We start from the raw sequence: 13,875 nt of genomic DNA on the forward strand, positions 1-13,875 counted from the left end.
TGTAAATTGTACCTTGGTAGTTAAATCTGACTGAAAAGGGGAAGCCCCATTGATACATAATGTTGTGGCATTGCAGTTCCATTAGTTGGGGTTTCATGGATCGTCTTTTAGTAATAGTAAGTTGGGATAGGTCAGCAAAAATTTGATAATTGTGTCCTTGAAAATTAAGTTCCTTTTTTTCTCTTGCAGCAATTAGTATTTGTTCTTTCGTTCTGTAATAATGAAATTTTGTGATTATATCACGTGGGGATCCATCTTTCTTTTTGGCTGTGAGGGCTCTGTGTACTCTGTCCAGTTCTAAACGTTCAATAGGGATATCTGGCTTTAGTTCTTGTAATAGAGCAGTAATAGTAGATTGCAGGTCTGTCACAGTTTCAGGTATTCCCCTTATGCGCAAGTTTGAACGTCTGGCTCTATTTTCGTAATCTTCGAGCTTAGTTTGAAGTATTAAATTCTCTTCTTTTAATTGTTCCAATTCTGTTATATTTACTTGGGTTGTAATTTCAATTTCATCCATTTTTATTTCTAGGGCTGCGGTGCGGTTTCCCAGCTCTCTTATTTCTTTGGTTAGGCTTTTTGTTATTTGGTCTGAGGTTTGTTTTAAAGCCTTATGAAGCATCTTTTCAAATTGTAATAATATTACTGGGGATACTGAGGAGGCTTGTGGAGAAGTTTGTGAGAGGATTTGTTCTGTATCTGACTCAAATGGAGAGTCTTGCTGTGACATTTTCTGTCTGTGAGAGCGCCCTGATGCTGTATATTGTGAGGTGACTGTAGCTGCTTTAGTTGCAGTGAGTGCCTGTGAGCTCTTTGTGAGGTGATTTTTATTTCTGCCACGGTTTCCTCCTAGTACCATATTTCCTGCCCAAACTTTCACAGTTTGTTCCCTGGGGCAAAAAGGTTCAAATGGATACCTTTTGAGCCTGCAGGCTCCGCTTTGTCCTTCTCTTCTCTCCTCAGCGGTGTGGAGCTCTAACAATGCATGTCTGCTCCGCTAGGCTCCGCCTCCTGCCCCCGACATAAATTATTTTCAATCAATTTACAAAACTATTAAACGGAAGCATGCATTTCATGAACTGGCTACTGTGAGCCCAGGTTCACACATATGCACTGCAGGTGCCGATCAAATGTCATGTCTGTGCAGTGAGAGTTCACCCATACAGTTGTATGGCTTAACTCGCATTAGATTCGCAGGAAAAAAAGTGCAGGGACTTTTTTTTCCCCCACACTGAAATCCGATCGCATGGGTGTTCTCACCTATGCGATCCGATTCCTGTGCGAGTTTACAGTTCACACTGTGATCTGTGAACCGATCTGCGGGCGTCATTAAAAATGTATTGACACCCGCAGCGGTTCGCAGAGGGCAGTGTGAACTGCCTGTGGGAGAGATGCGATGCGGGAACCGGCGCTGTAATCACGCTGGTTCCCGCATTGCACAAGTGTGAACCTAGGCTGAAGAGACATTTATTCTGCCTTCTGGATTTGAATATGCTGATGGTTCAGGCATTGCAATCACAACTTCATTCTGGATCAGAAAGGTCTGTGAAAACATACAAAAGAAAAAAAAACATTCATTATTTGACATAAAAATCTGAATCAGACAATGTAATGTGAAGGAGACCCTATACCCTTTTATCAGGTCAAGGTAAACAAATGTGCCTGTTAAATTAGGTTGGTAAGTTTTCCAACTAAAATATAAACCTCTGACCGGCATGCACTATGTACTTGATTATACTAGTTTTACAGAAAAGTCTAGCACCTTCAAGGCTATCCGTAGGGGTCCACTGTTATAGACTCACAGGACCTTTGGTACAAGTTGTCCCTTGATAAATCTACTTCCCTGATTTCTGTCCAGCTGGATACATACTTGCCTCTCTCCCTGTTCCTGCCTGGAACCACCTTTGGAAAGTATCCTTGCAGGGTCTTCTGAGCATACTAGAGAAAGGGTTTCCTATGTGTGCTTGAAGAGAGACAACTTTTCATCAGGACCTATAGAGAAAAGTTACTTGTGTGAAGTAGTGCAAAGCCCCTAATTAACTGAGAAGAGGACTAGCATAGGTTTCACATCCTGGACTGGACAACCTGTTAAGCTAAAGTAAAATCAAAGAGGGGGCTTGCTTTGACCTCAGTGGAAGATGGCCACTTATTCTGTGCCAGCAGAGGATCTCAGCAGAGGATCTCACTTGACTCCACCGGAGGTTTGCATCGTGCAATCTTGACAAACAACAAAACAAAACAAAAACTCTTGCGCATAAATGTGTAAGCCCGACAGTTCAAAGTTCTCGATGGATGGTAGCTTTCAGCCTTGCTGCCCTCAAGGATAGGGAAATCCTAACATACAGACAAAAAACAGAAAAGAGAGGGCGCACCGGCCTTGTGCATTATCTTAAAGATCTTTAAAGATCTTTTTGTGCATTATATTTAAAGATAATGCACAAGGCCGGTGCGCCCTCTCTTTTCTGTTTTTAATCTTGACAAACCGCATGGGGACCTCATCCCACAGCTCTTCTGCCACACGGTCCTGCTCTCCCCACGATTCTAGTGGCAGGCTGAGCCAGAATATCTGGAGTTGTCCTGGACACAGGTGGGCAGCATGGCGGCGTCACAAGGCCCTACATCTCCATCAGGCACATCTGCTACGGGTCCGATATCCACCCACTCATCCCCCTAGTGTGTAGATCTCCTTATCACCTCAGCAGCAGCTCAATCTGACCGTTCTTTGCAAGATCTTCGCAAGATTGCGGCAGACATTAAGGACCTTAACGGCTGCAATAACAGACTTTCGCATTGACATCCAATCGATTGCAGGCAGGGTGCAGGAGGTGAAAAAGGTAGCCACACACCAGGGCACAGCCATACGCCGCATCCATCAGGCTGTAGACACCCATACCCTGCAACTCAGAGATCTTCACAGACATATCGTGGGAGGATCTTGACAATCGTGGGAGGCACCATAACTTGAGGATCAAACGCCTTCCAGAATCAGTTGGTGCTGAGCAACTACTACCTTTACAAGGAAGGTGTAGATATTGCGCCAACTCCTGAAATAAACAAAATGAAGCAGCCAACACAACAATCTGACCGTTGCAAGTGTAAAAATAAAAATAAAGTGTGGCGCTAATAGATGATGAGACACCTGTTACTAGACAGGTAGTAGTGATCTTTATAAAAAGTGTTAGAACTTAGAATGTGTACTCGTTGGGTGAATGTTAAGACATCTCAAAGAGATAGAGAATATATAGAAATAAATAACAGTGAGTGCTTAGGTATGTGAGGGAGTGGATACTTAGTAACAACCAATAGGTTAATTAAGAAACAGTTGTGCATAAGATATCATATTCAAAAAAAGCTTTTCTATACTATTCCTGTTATTTTAAACCGAGTTTTTACTGCCCTCACTTGTAATTTTTCTACTAGATGTGGTATGCTGTTTAATTTACTTCAGATTGAAGGAAAAGATCCTGAGAAAGGCGCACAACAGAACCCAGATATCCCATGACAGCAGCAAAATCTGCTTTTTAAGATCCATCAACCATCACTCTTCAGCACCACAGAGACCTACATCCCCTACTGGATGTACTGCGCACCAAGGGAATCCACTATAGGTGCAAATTCCTCTTCTGCCTTTCAGCCTCGTCCTAAGGCCGCACGGCATTCCTTTCAAGTTCCAGAAGACCTGCAACAATTCTGTGACACCCTGGAAATCCCGCTGATGGAAGTACCCAACTGGTATGCTGAGTTTCGTCTGAACATCATGAGACCTACAGCACCCAGAGGCGAACCCATAGAGGCCCAAGAACAGAGATACCGCAGACAGTGATCACCCTCTGCTCACAAACTCCATCCAACCTTTCTGGATCCGCAAGGTGGCTCCAGCCCCATGAAATCCCCACAACCGCGAAGGGCTCGACGAGACAACTAATCGGTCCAACAGACTTCACCTAAACACCTGTTCTCTTTTCTGTTTCTCACCCTGTCCTTGTTACTTTCTCTCTATACCCTTGACCATTGATCACACTGACCACGTTTATCTTGTTTTTTGGTCTGGCCCAGGAACTGGCATCTAACTTTGAACTCATGGGCGATGTCACCATTATAACCGGCAAACCTGTCTCCGCCCTTAACACCACCCTTATTTGGTCCATAATGCCATCATCAATCCCTCCCTCCAGAATGGCTTACACATTATCCTTTTTTGTGGAACCCCATTCCCCTCTGGATATGACATATTCCAACCCCTCCAGTCCATCCTGTCCTGGATACACACTACAATGTCAGTACTAACACTGATCCTCTCATGACACTGAAGCTGGACCATACAAACTGATCCCCTCATCCATATTCACGTTCCCATAATGAACAAGAGGACTTGAGATCAGTGTTGGATTTAGTCGACCCACCAACTTCTGTAATTAACTTCCTTCCCCACCCCCCTCCCTCCCTTCTTTGCAAATGTATGCATATTTACTGTTCCTCATGCTTTGTATGATGCTTGATGTATTTATTTTTTTCATATTTTATTTATTATTATCCTCCTCTGACTCTGAATTATTCAGTGCCAAATAACAAACTTAGCATCTTGTTTACCAGCGGATGGCTCATTCCATAGAATGATACCCTCTCTCCCTAGAAGTAATAACCTCCTCCTAAAACTCATATCCTTAAACACTTGCAGTCTCAATATACCAGAGAAATGCTCCCAGCTACTTCAGGCAATGCATAAAAACAAAGCTGACATTATTTTCCTACAGGAGACGCACTTCAAAACGGATTCTATCCCCAAACTCTAACACCCGCTATCCAACGGTCTTCCACGCTACTACTAACGCATCCAAGACGAAAGGGGTCTCTATCCTTTTCGCCAAAAACTGTTCTTTCCAAGTCTGACTCCTGCTCCGTTAATGAAGGCAGATACCTTTTCGTTAAAGGACCAGTTAATGGGAAGCCTGTCACCCTGGCAAACATTTATGCCCCAAGCACCAATCAAGTCACCTTCTTTCGCTCCATAGTCCAATCACTCTCAGCATTTCACAAAGGTATCGTAATCCTAGGTGGGGATTTCACATCCCCCTGAATTCTACACTTGACACCTCCAATGGTACCTCCTCATTACCATACAAGGCCCTAAGAGCAATCAATCTACAACTTCGAGAAATGCTGCTGCATGACTCTTGGCGTACTTTGAACCCAAATGTGAATAATTATACTTTCTTTTCGATTTCACACCAACACTAATTCCAGACTTGACTACTTATTTATTTCCCAAAGGGATCTCCCGATGCTCGTGCGAACATAGATTGACCCTATGTACTTGTCTGACGACCATCCCATTTCCATAACTCTTGAATTTACAGATACCAACACTCGCTTCTCATTCTGGCACCTGGATCCTTCCCTACTCACAGATCCTGCTATTTTGTCTTTGATACACCAAGAGCTCCGACATTACTTTACAGAAAACTATACCCCTGAGATCTCCCCAATGACTAGACGGGAGGCACACAAATGTGTTATTTGGGGAGAACTAATTGCTCAAGTGGCAAAACGCAGACAAGAACGACAAGCTTGCATAGACAATTTGATAACCCGCATCCATACTTTGGAACAAGCACACAAAATGTCACAAGCTGCGCTCTCTCTCCGAGAACTCCAGCAGACTAGGACAGACCTACTGGAAGAATTAAATTAAAAAAACGCAACTATGTACTGTCCCAAAAAATATTTTATAAAATCGCCAATAAATCAGGCAAACTCCTGGCCAGATTTCTCCAATCTAAAAAAGAGTCCACAACCGTACATTCCCTGACCGACCAAGGGAACAAAGTACTATCTAATGAAGGCATAGCGGATCAATTTATACAGTAATATTCCCAACTTTATAACCTATCTGCTCCAGACCTTAACAGGGATGATGCCCCCAAATTACAAATGATCAAAGACTTTCTCCAAAAAATTTAGCCCTAAAGCACTGACTGCGCCTGAGGCAAAACATTTAGAACTCCCTCTCTCGATTGAAGAAGTTACCTTGGCGCTTAAACAGATGAAAATGCGAAAGAGCCCAGGCCCAGATGGCATGACAGTCAGATACTGCAAATCCTTCACAGACACTCTTCTACCCCACTTTTTAAAAGCCTTTAATTTTTTTGCCTCCTATTCACTACCCTCTCGTGACCTTTTAGAAGCCCACATTACCGTTCTCCCCAAACCTGGTAAGGACCCCTCGCAGGTCACCAACTACAGGCCAATATCTCTACTCAACGTAGATTTGAAACTCTACACCAAAATATTAGCCGAAGCTTCCTTCATGATGCAAATTACATTGTGAAATGCGTAGCGGCTGCTAGGAACTTTCTCATCGCATGTGGCTGTGAGGAGACACAGTAACAGTTGGGAAACAAACTGAGACACTACTCTCTATATACACTGCTGGATTTGCTTGGTGCTGGCTTAAGGGCACCATAACATGTGAGTTTAACCATGTTTTAACTTTTTTAATAAAATTAAATGACATACTATACCATGATGGCTATCCATATGTCTTTATGAGCACTGAACAGAGCAAGAGATACTAATACATTGCTTGGAAAGGCTGCTATTGGACCCATCACAAACGGATTGGATATCCTTAATGAACCAAAGGCGTTTATTCTTACTACATCTGGTGAGTGACCATTGCATGTGGTGGTGGTGAAGTCACAATAAGTGGTGAATTAGGAGCACAATATACTGAAAAGGAACGTCATTGCACAGAAGTGATCACTCACTGAAGACATCCAGTGTACTGTGGTGTTTTTGCAAATGTCAAGGACATATATTTGCACTATGCAGTACATATGCATGTTGATATGTGATATTTTGTTAGTAATATTGGCACATTGTTTAGTATTAATAATTTTTTTAATAGCTTTTGGTAGCACCTACGTCATTGCACAGAAGTAATTACCCACTGAGGACATCTAGTGGGCTGTAGTGTTTTTGCACATGCTGAGGACATTTTTTGCAGCTAGTTGGATTTTTTCTTTCCCTGGATGCGGAGAAGGCATTTGATAGCTTGGAGTACTTCTGACATATAGTCCCAGGCCACCCTATTGGTATTCGAGACCGCATGCTGCATTTTATACTGGCACTGTACTTCGCTCCCACTGCCAAAGTTTAAGTCAACGACCACCTATCAAATGCCTTCTCAATGGTAACCCCCTTCCTTCTTGCCATTAACCCCTGACCTACATCAATACCACTGATTCCTCCCGGCCGCAACTGATTGATTTCAATGGGACAAGACAGGGATGCCCCCTTTCTCCCTTAATCGTTGTCCTTACTTTAGAACCCCTACTGCGCCGCCTCAGATCAAACCATGACATCAAGGGTATCTCCATCTCCCAGCACACTTTCAAGTTAGCGGCCTTTGCGGACGACATTCTTTTCTTCCTTGCAGAACCCCTCACCATGATCCCTAATTTACTCAAAGATTTCAACACATTTCAAACCTTAACTTACTTGCAGATAAATTTTACGAAATCGCACGCACTGAACATATCCCTCAATGAGGAGACACTGAGACAATGCCAATCGAACTTCCCATTTAACGGGAATCACAATTCCATTACTTACCTTGGAATCCAACTACCTTCCAAACTTTCCAATCTCTATGCAAAAAACTACCTCCCGATTCTTCGTAATATCTAAGATAGCAGACTAGATCAAGCGCATAAACAAGATAGTAGAAATGGAGGAACTTGTCCATTTGACGAAGGAGACAACCTCCAAATTTAGGAAAACTTGGTCCTGCTGGCATGATTTTAATACAAAGGCCGAATATTCCCAGCTGCTGACCTAATCCCCTGACTGAACACTTGATCTCTTGCCGGAGGAGGATAAAGCTACCCTAACCCCTCCCTCTTATATTCCTGGGGCTTCTCCCTACTTGCTCCTTCTCCTCCCTTACGCTCCCTTTCTTGGTAGAATCTTATTCCTTATCCTCCTTCACCCCCTCCCACCCCCTGTTCTTCTTTTTTTTTTTTTTTTTTTTTTTTATCCCTACCCAAATTTGTATACCCAATTTCAGGCTCATTCTCTCCAAACCTTGCTTTGAATTCTCCTGCTGTAGTAATACAGTTTTGGTCTGCCTACACACCAGAATCCTCTAAAGCCCCATCCCCGTACCAGTCGTTAGGGGCCAGTTGGCTGCAACTGCGCGGGCACCTATTATTTTCCGCACAACAGACTGACTGAATTCAATATAAAAGCTTGGGTAGAGAAAGTTGGACCTTTCCAACTTGGTATCACAACAAATTACGGGCAAATACAGTATTTGATCCTATGCACTTGTACTTTACTTTTACAAATGTTACAGATATATGTTAAGGGTTTTTGTTTTTTTTTTTTGTTATTTGAGCGATACAAATGGGTCAAGTGTATATACTATTGTGTTATCTTCTCTAGATGTACTCCTATTTTGGAGCTTTAATATGTAGTATTCTACACATAGTGACCCCACCTGTTTTTTATTGTTATACCAGTTTTGTACAATCTATAACAGTTATGTACAACTTATGCCTTGCAAATAATGCTAATTACAGCTCTTTGATTTTACTTTTTTTATTTCAAAAGAGCTTTGTTATCCTTTAAGTGTCAATCTAGGGAATAGGTACTAAATAAAGCAAATGTAAACTTTCAGTTTAAATATGATGAATACATTTCAGGTTCGTCAAAACAAAAAGTGTGCAACATTTTACAATTTAGTTTCTGTAAAAAGCAGTTACAGTCTCACTAGAAAAAGTCTGTCCTCTCCCAGCATGCTGCAGAGAAAAAAGTTCTCTGTATTGAAACAGCTGCCTCTCTGCAGAGATCTGATACACCTCCTACTGAGTCAGAATTAGACATCTCCAATTATCTGGGATCATAAGCTTTGCTAATTGCAGATTTTTAGGTCTGTCTTAGCAAAGGGTGTGTCAGATCTCTGCAGAGAGCCATATGGTTACATAATGGGGCGGCACAGTGGTGTAGTGGTAGCACTCTCGCCTAGCAGTAAGAAGGGTCGCTGGTTCGAATCCCAACCACGACACTACCTGCTTGGAGTTTGCATGTTCTCCCTGTGCCTGCGTGGGTTTCCTCCGGGTACTCCGGTTTCCTCCCACACTCCAAAGACATGCTGGTAGGTTAATTGGATCCTGTCTAAATTGTCCCTAGTATGTATGAATGTGAGTTAGGGACCTTAGATTGTAAGCTCCTTGAGGGTAGGGACTGATGTGAATGTACAATGTATATGTAAAAGCGCTGCGTAAATTGACGGCGCTATATAAGTACCTGAAATAAATAAATAATTGGTCAGGTTGAAAAAAGACACAAGTCCATCTAGTTCAACCAAAAAAACAAAAAAAAAATCATACAATCCCATATACACAATCTTTCACCCACATTTGATCCAGAGGAAGTTGAAAACCCCCAGCAAAGCATGATCCAATTTGCTCCAGCAGGGTAAAAATTCCTTCCTAAACCCTTGAGAGGCAATCAGATTTTCCCTGGATCAACTTTACCTATAAATGTTAGTACCTAGTTGTATTATGTACATTGACAAAAGAATCCAGGCCTTTTTTAAAGCAATCTACTGAGCTGGCAAGAACCAATTCTGGAGGGAGTCTATTCCACATTTTCACAGCTCTTACTGTGAAGAAACCTTTCCATATTTGAAGATGAAATCTCTTTTCCTCTAAACATAAAGAGTGCCCCCTTGTCCTCTGTGTTGACCATAAAGTGAATAACTCAAAACCAAGTTCACTATATTGGACCCCTTATGTATTTGTACATGTTGATCATATCCCCTCTTAATCTCCTCTTCTCAAGAGAGAATACATTCAGTTCCTCTAATCTTTCCTCATAGCTGAGCTCCTCCATGCATCTCTCTCTTTCCCTCTCTCTCTCTCCCTCTCTCTCTCTCTCTCTCTCTCTCTCTCCCTCTCCCTCTCTCTCTCTCTCTCTCTCTCTCTCTCTCTCTCTCTCTCTCTCTCTCTCTCTCTCTCTCTCTCTCTCTCCCATACCTCAAAGAGAGCAATGAAAATGTATCTGCAGCATTCTGGTAAAGGATGGGCTTTTCTACAGTGACTGCATGCTAAAGAAAATAAACTGTAAAACTCAGTTTGTTGCAGCGACAAAAAAGAAAAAATAGTTCTTGCAGTATTTTTCTGCATCTTCCTTGCAACTTGAGTGCCACAGACTACAATGTTAAAATCACAAACTTCCTAATTTCTGTGTCTTATCTTTGTGACTTTGGCTGCGACTTCAGAGGTTTTTTTTTTAACCCTATACTCCACTCCTCTTTTATTTTCTGCTATGTACCTGTGGCTCAGCCCATCCTTGCTGCTCAAAATCTCTTCCCAAGCATTGTTACCTCCCAAAGCACATTGTCCACCTAGCAAGCACATTGCACCGCTGTGTTCTCAGTGCATGAAAGACGACCTCCAAGAGACTGAGGACTGCTCTTGACAATGAATAGCTCATCCGACTTGTATGTAAGCATCCTGAAATTTTAGATACAAGGGACCCGACTTATAAAGACCAAGGGAAGCAAGGCCAATCATGGTTAGAAGTAGCAAGACTCTACCATAAGGATTGGGAAAGCTTTTTGGCCTCAGAATGGTCCAAAAACTATAATACATGTCACACTCTGTTTTGTTATGATCGGCCAAAGCCACAGTCGCAAGAAAGCCTCATTGACGTTGCATCAAATCTCAATGCACTGGAAGTTGCACGACTTTGGGGTCATAGCAGTATGAACCAAGCCTGAGCAATGGGATTCATTTTGGGAGGAGGGTTTAGTGTTTAGGTTAGAGGGAAAGACAAAGTAAAGCCTCATACACATGATTGGATTTTCCAAGGGGAAATGTGTGATGACAGGCTGTTAGTGGAAAATCTGACCGTGTGTATGCTCTATCGGAAAATTGTTGGCCAAGTTTCTGTGGACAAATGTTTGATAGCATGTTTTAAAATTTTCCGAGAATGTCTGTTGTCGGATTTTCCGAGTGTGTGTACACAAGTCCGTCGGACAAAATTCCAAAGTACAAATACGCATGCTCTGAAGCAAGGACGAGCCAGAAGCGGTCGGTCTTGTAAACTAGCATTCGTAATAGAGAATTGACATTGTGACATGGCAAATTATGAAATCTCAAAATGCAGTGCACAATTTTCTTCTACTTTAATGGGATAATAATGAAGCTGCTTTCCTGGTGATACTGATGGAGTTATGGCAAACTAATTTGTAAAGGCTTTTTTTTTCTAGTGATATCAAGAATAATATTATTATGCTTGTTTTTTTTCTTGGAGGGCAAGTTACCACAAAACCATTATCCCATTACATTATCCCATTACCATTACTATCATTATAGTAGTTTTTAAGATCAAAGATACAACTATGTTGGTGTCCCTTGTTAATTTTACATTGTATTTTTTTTAATGTAACTGCCTACTCCCAAACTGTCATTTGAAGTAAAACACATAGCCAAGTATTATTCTACACAATTATTTTTATTGTGCATTAAAAAAAAAGAAAACAAATAAAATTAGACATGCTATCTGCCAATAGAACTTAACCAAAAAGTGCATTCTATGTATCCAAAAATATAGAAAATATATCAAATCGGGGGCGCATGCGCGAGGCTCAACATGGAGGACGTTACCTCTTAGAGCTCCGCACTTCCCGCCGCAGAATCGGGATCGTATAACGTCCTCAGACCGCCTAACCGCACCTAAACACCGGCGATCACCCCCAGCGTTACCCGAGCCACAACCGGGATGGTTCTGACGGGTCACAAAGGTAAACATAAGACCAAACCGATCAAGGAGGCCCTAGCCCGCGCCTCATCCAAGATGGCGGCGAAAGCCCTCTCCAAACAACATGCTGCATCTCCAGCCAGAACGGAGCAGGCAGACAGCGAGGAGGATGATGCTGCAGACTCTATATACAGCGGTTCTCCCATCCCTGTACAACAAGGTATGTCACAGCCTGACTTTCTGAAACATATGGAGAAGATGTTAAACAAGGCCCTGAAAGCCACATCTGACCAAATAACAAACAGACTGTCACGGGAGATACGAGAACTAGGTCAGCGCACAGCAGACCTGGAAACCAGAGTAGACGATATAGAGCTTACCATTCAAGAACATGCTCAGGAACAGGCAGCCCTCCGTGAGGAAAATGCTACATTGCTCTCACGCTTAGAGGACGCCGAGAACAGATCTCGCAGATCAAATTTACGCCTCCGGGGTATCCCTGAAGTGGTTGAGGATATGCAATCTTTTACTACAGCCCTATTCCAGGAACTTTGTCCTTCCATACCCATCGAACGCCTGGAATTCGACAGAATCCACAGGGCGCTTACCCGCCGCCAACAAGATGGCCCCCCACGGGACATAATAATTAAGCTGCACTTTTTCCGCACAAAAGAACAACTACTCGCAGCAGCCCGGAATAAAGACGCTCTCCAGTTCCAAGACCACAACTACCAACTTTTTTCTGACCTGGCACCCCTTACCATTGCTAAACGGCGAGCCATGAAGCCGCAACTACAAATCCTGATACAACATCAGATAAAATATACCTGGCGTTTCCCCTTTTCTCTTCAGTTCACATACCAGGGGCAGCAACACTCCTCCACATCCCCAGAAGCACTGCAGCGTCTTCTTGAATCACTGCATCTGTCTCCCCCTGCTCATCAATCAGAAACAGCGTTACCACGCACTCCAGCCCGCTCTGCAGCCCACCCTTACACCGCCACTCCTAAACGGAACCAAGCTGGCCCTTCCTCGATCCGAAAAGGAACACCGTCCCGTCAAGCAAGCCTTTTTGATCCTAAAGCACACACGTCTCGCTGAAGAACCTAACATTTAATGCTCTTATTTAACACCTCAGGAGAACTCCTGGTTTCACGGTTGATATCTCAATGAACTGAGATAGTTGTGAATTTTTCCTTTTTTTTTTTTTTTTTTCTTTTCTTCTCCCTTTTTTACTCTTTTTACTATATTACATCATCGAGACTCAGACGTTTGTATCCTGGTAAGATTTCCCACTGTTACGGGACCCAGCATATGTGATCCCCCTAATCCCACTATGGGGTGCATGTGTTCTGAATACCCTTTTTTCCTTTTTATTTTCTTTTTGCTTTGTTTGGTTTAATCTTACTTGTTTAACCTAAGGTTTCAAAAATGCTAATTATACAACATATACAGGCATAGTTAAATTGATACCAATTATCTTTAGATCTCCTTATCCCCCCTGGTGATTCTAGGCTCAGATGTACCACTTGTTTGGCACTGAAACCTTTCTCACCAAAGCGGGATTATTGCCGATATCTTATAACTGAGATAACACGGTCTTAGTATGTATTGTTTATACTTTTTGAGCACCACAGTTCTTTAACTTTTCCCGACCTGCGGCGGGGAATTGTCACTGCACCCCCCTATAGGATGCACATGCTCCCTCGCCAGCTGGCTGGTCTGGAAGTATGGGCATCCACTTGTTGGGCTAACATGTCCAACGTACCAAGTGTTATTACACTTCCTTGTTCTCTCTACAAAAAACATGCTCTATCCTCTCTCCCCTTCTTTTTCTTTTCCTCACGCCTTTTCTTTCCATTTCCTTCCCCATTCTTCACTAGGTCGGGTGGGCCGCGTGATCCTCGGACATCTACCCTTGGTATTTCTCCCTACCCATATCAATGGCCCCTCTGAACATACTCTCCCTTAATGTCAAGGGACTCAACTCCCCAAATAAAAGGGTTAAGGCCTTTCGTACCTTCGCACACCTGAAAGCCAGTGTGGTGGCCCTACAGGAAACACACTTTTCAATCCAAGCAACCCCTAAATACTTTAGTTCCAAATATC

The 13,875-nt window shown here is 42.7% G+C and overlaps 1 protein-coding gene across 1 annotated transcript in view; it reads right to left on the bottom strand.

The window, feature by feature from the left end:
- Nucleotides 1-1,388: 1,388 nt before the first annotated feature.
- Nucleotides 1,389-13,875, bottom strand: part of LOC141106731 (membrane-spanning 4-domains subfamily A member 4A-like) — a 39,832-nt gene continuing 27,345 nt past the window's right edge. The window contains exon 6 of the mRNA XM_073597664.1: nt 1,389-1,540. Coding sequence (XP_073453765.1) covers nt 1,448-1,540 — 93 coding nt within the window. The 3' untranslated portion in view covers nt 1,389-1,447. The remainder of the gene's footprint in view (nt 1,541-13,875) is intronic.

Source organism: Aquarana catesbeiana, linkage group LG08 (genome assembly GCF_042186555.1).
Source record: "Aquarana catesbeiana isolate 2022-GZ linkage group LG08, ASM4218655v1, whole genome shotgun sequence".
In the NCBI taxonomy this organism is placed as follows: domain Eukaryota; kingdom Metazoa; phylum Chordata; class Amphibia; order Anura; family Ranidae; genus Aquarana; species Aquarana catesbeiana.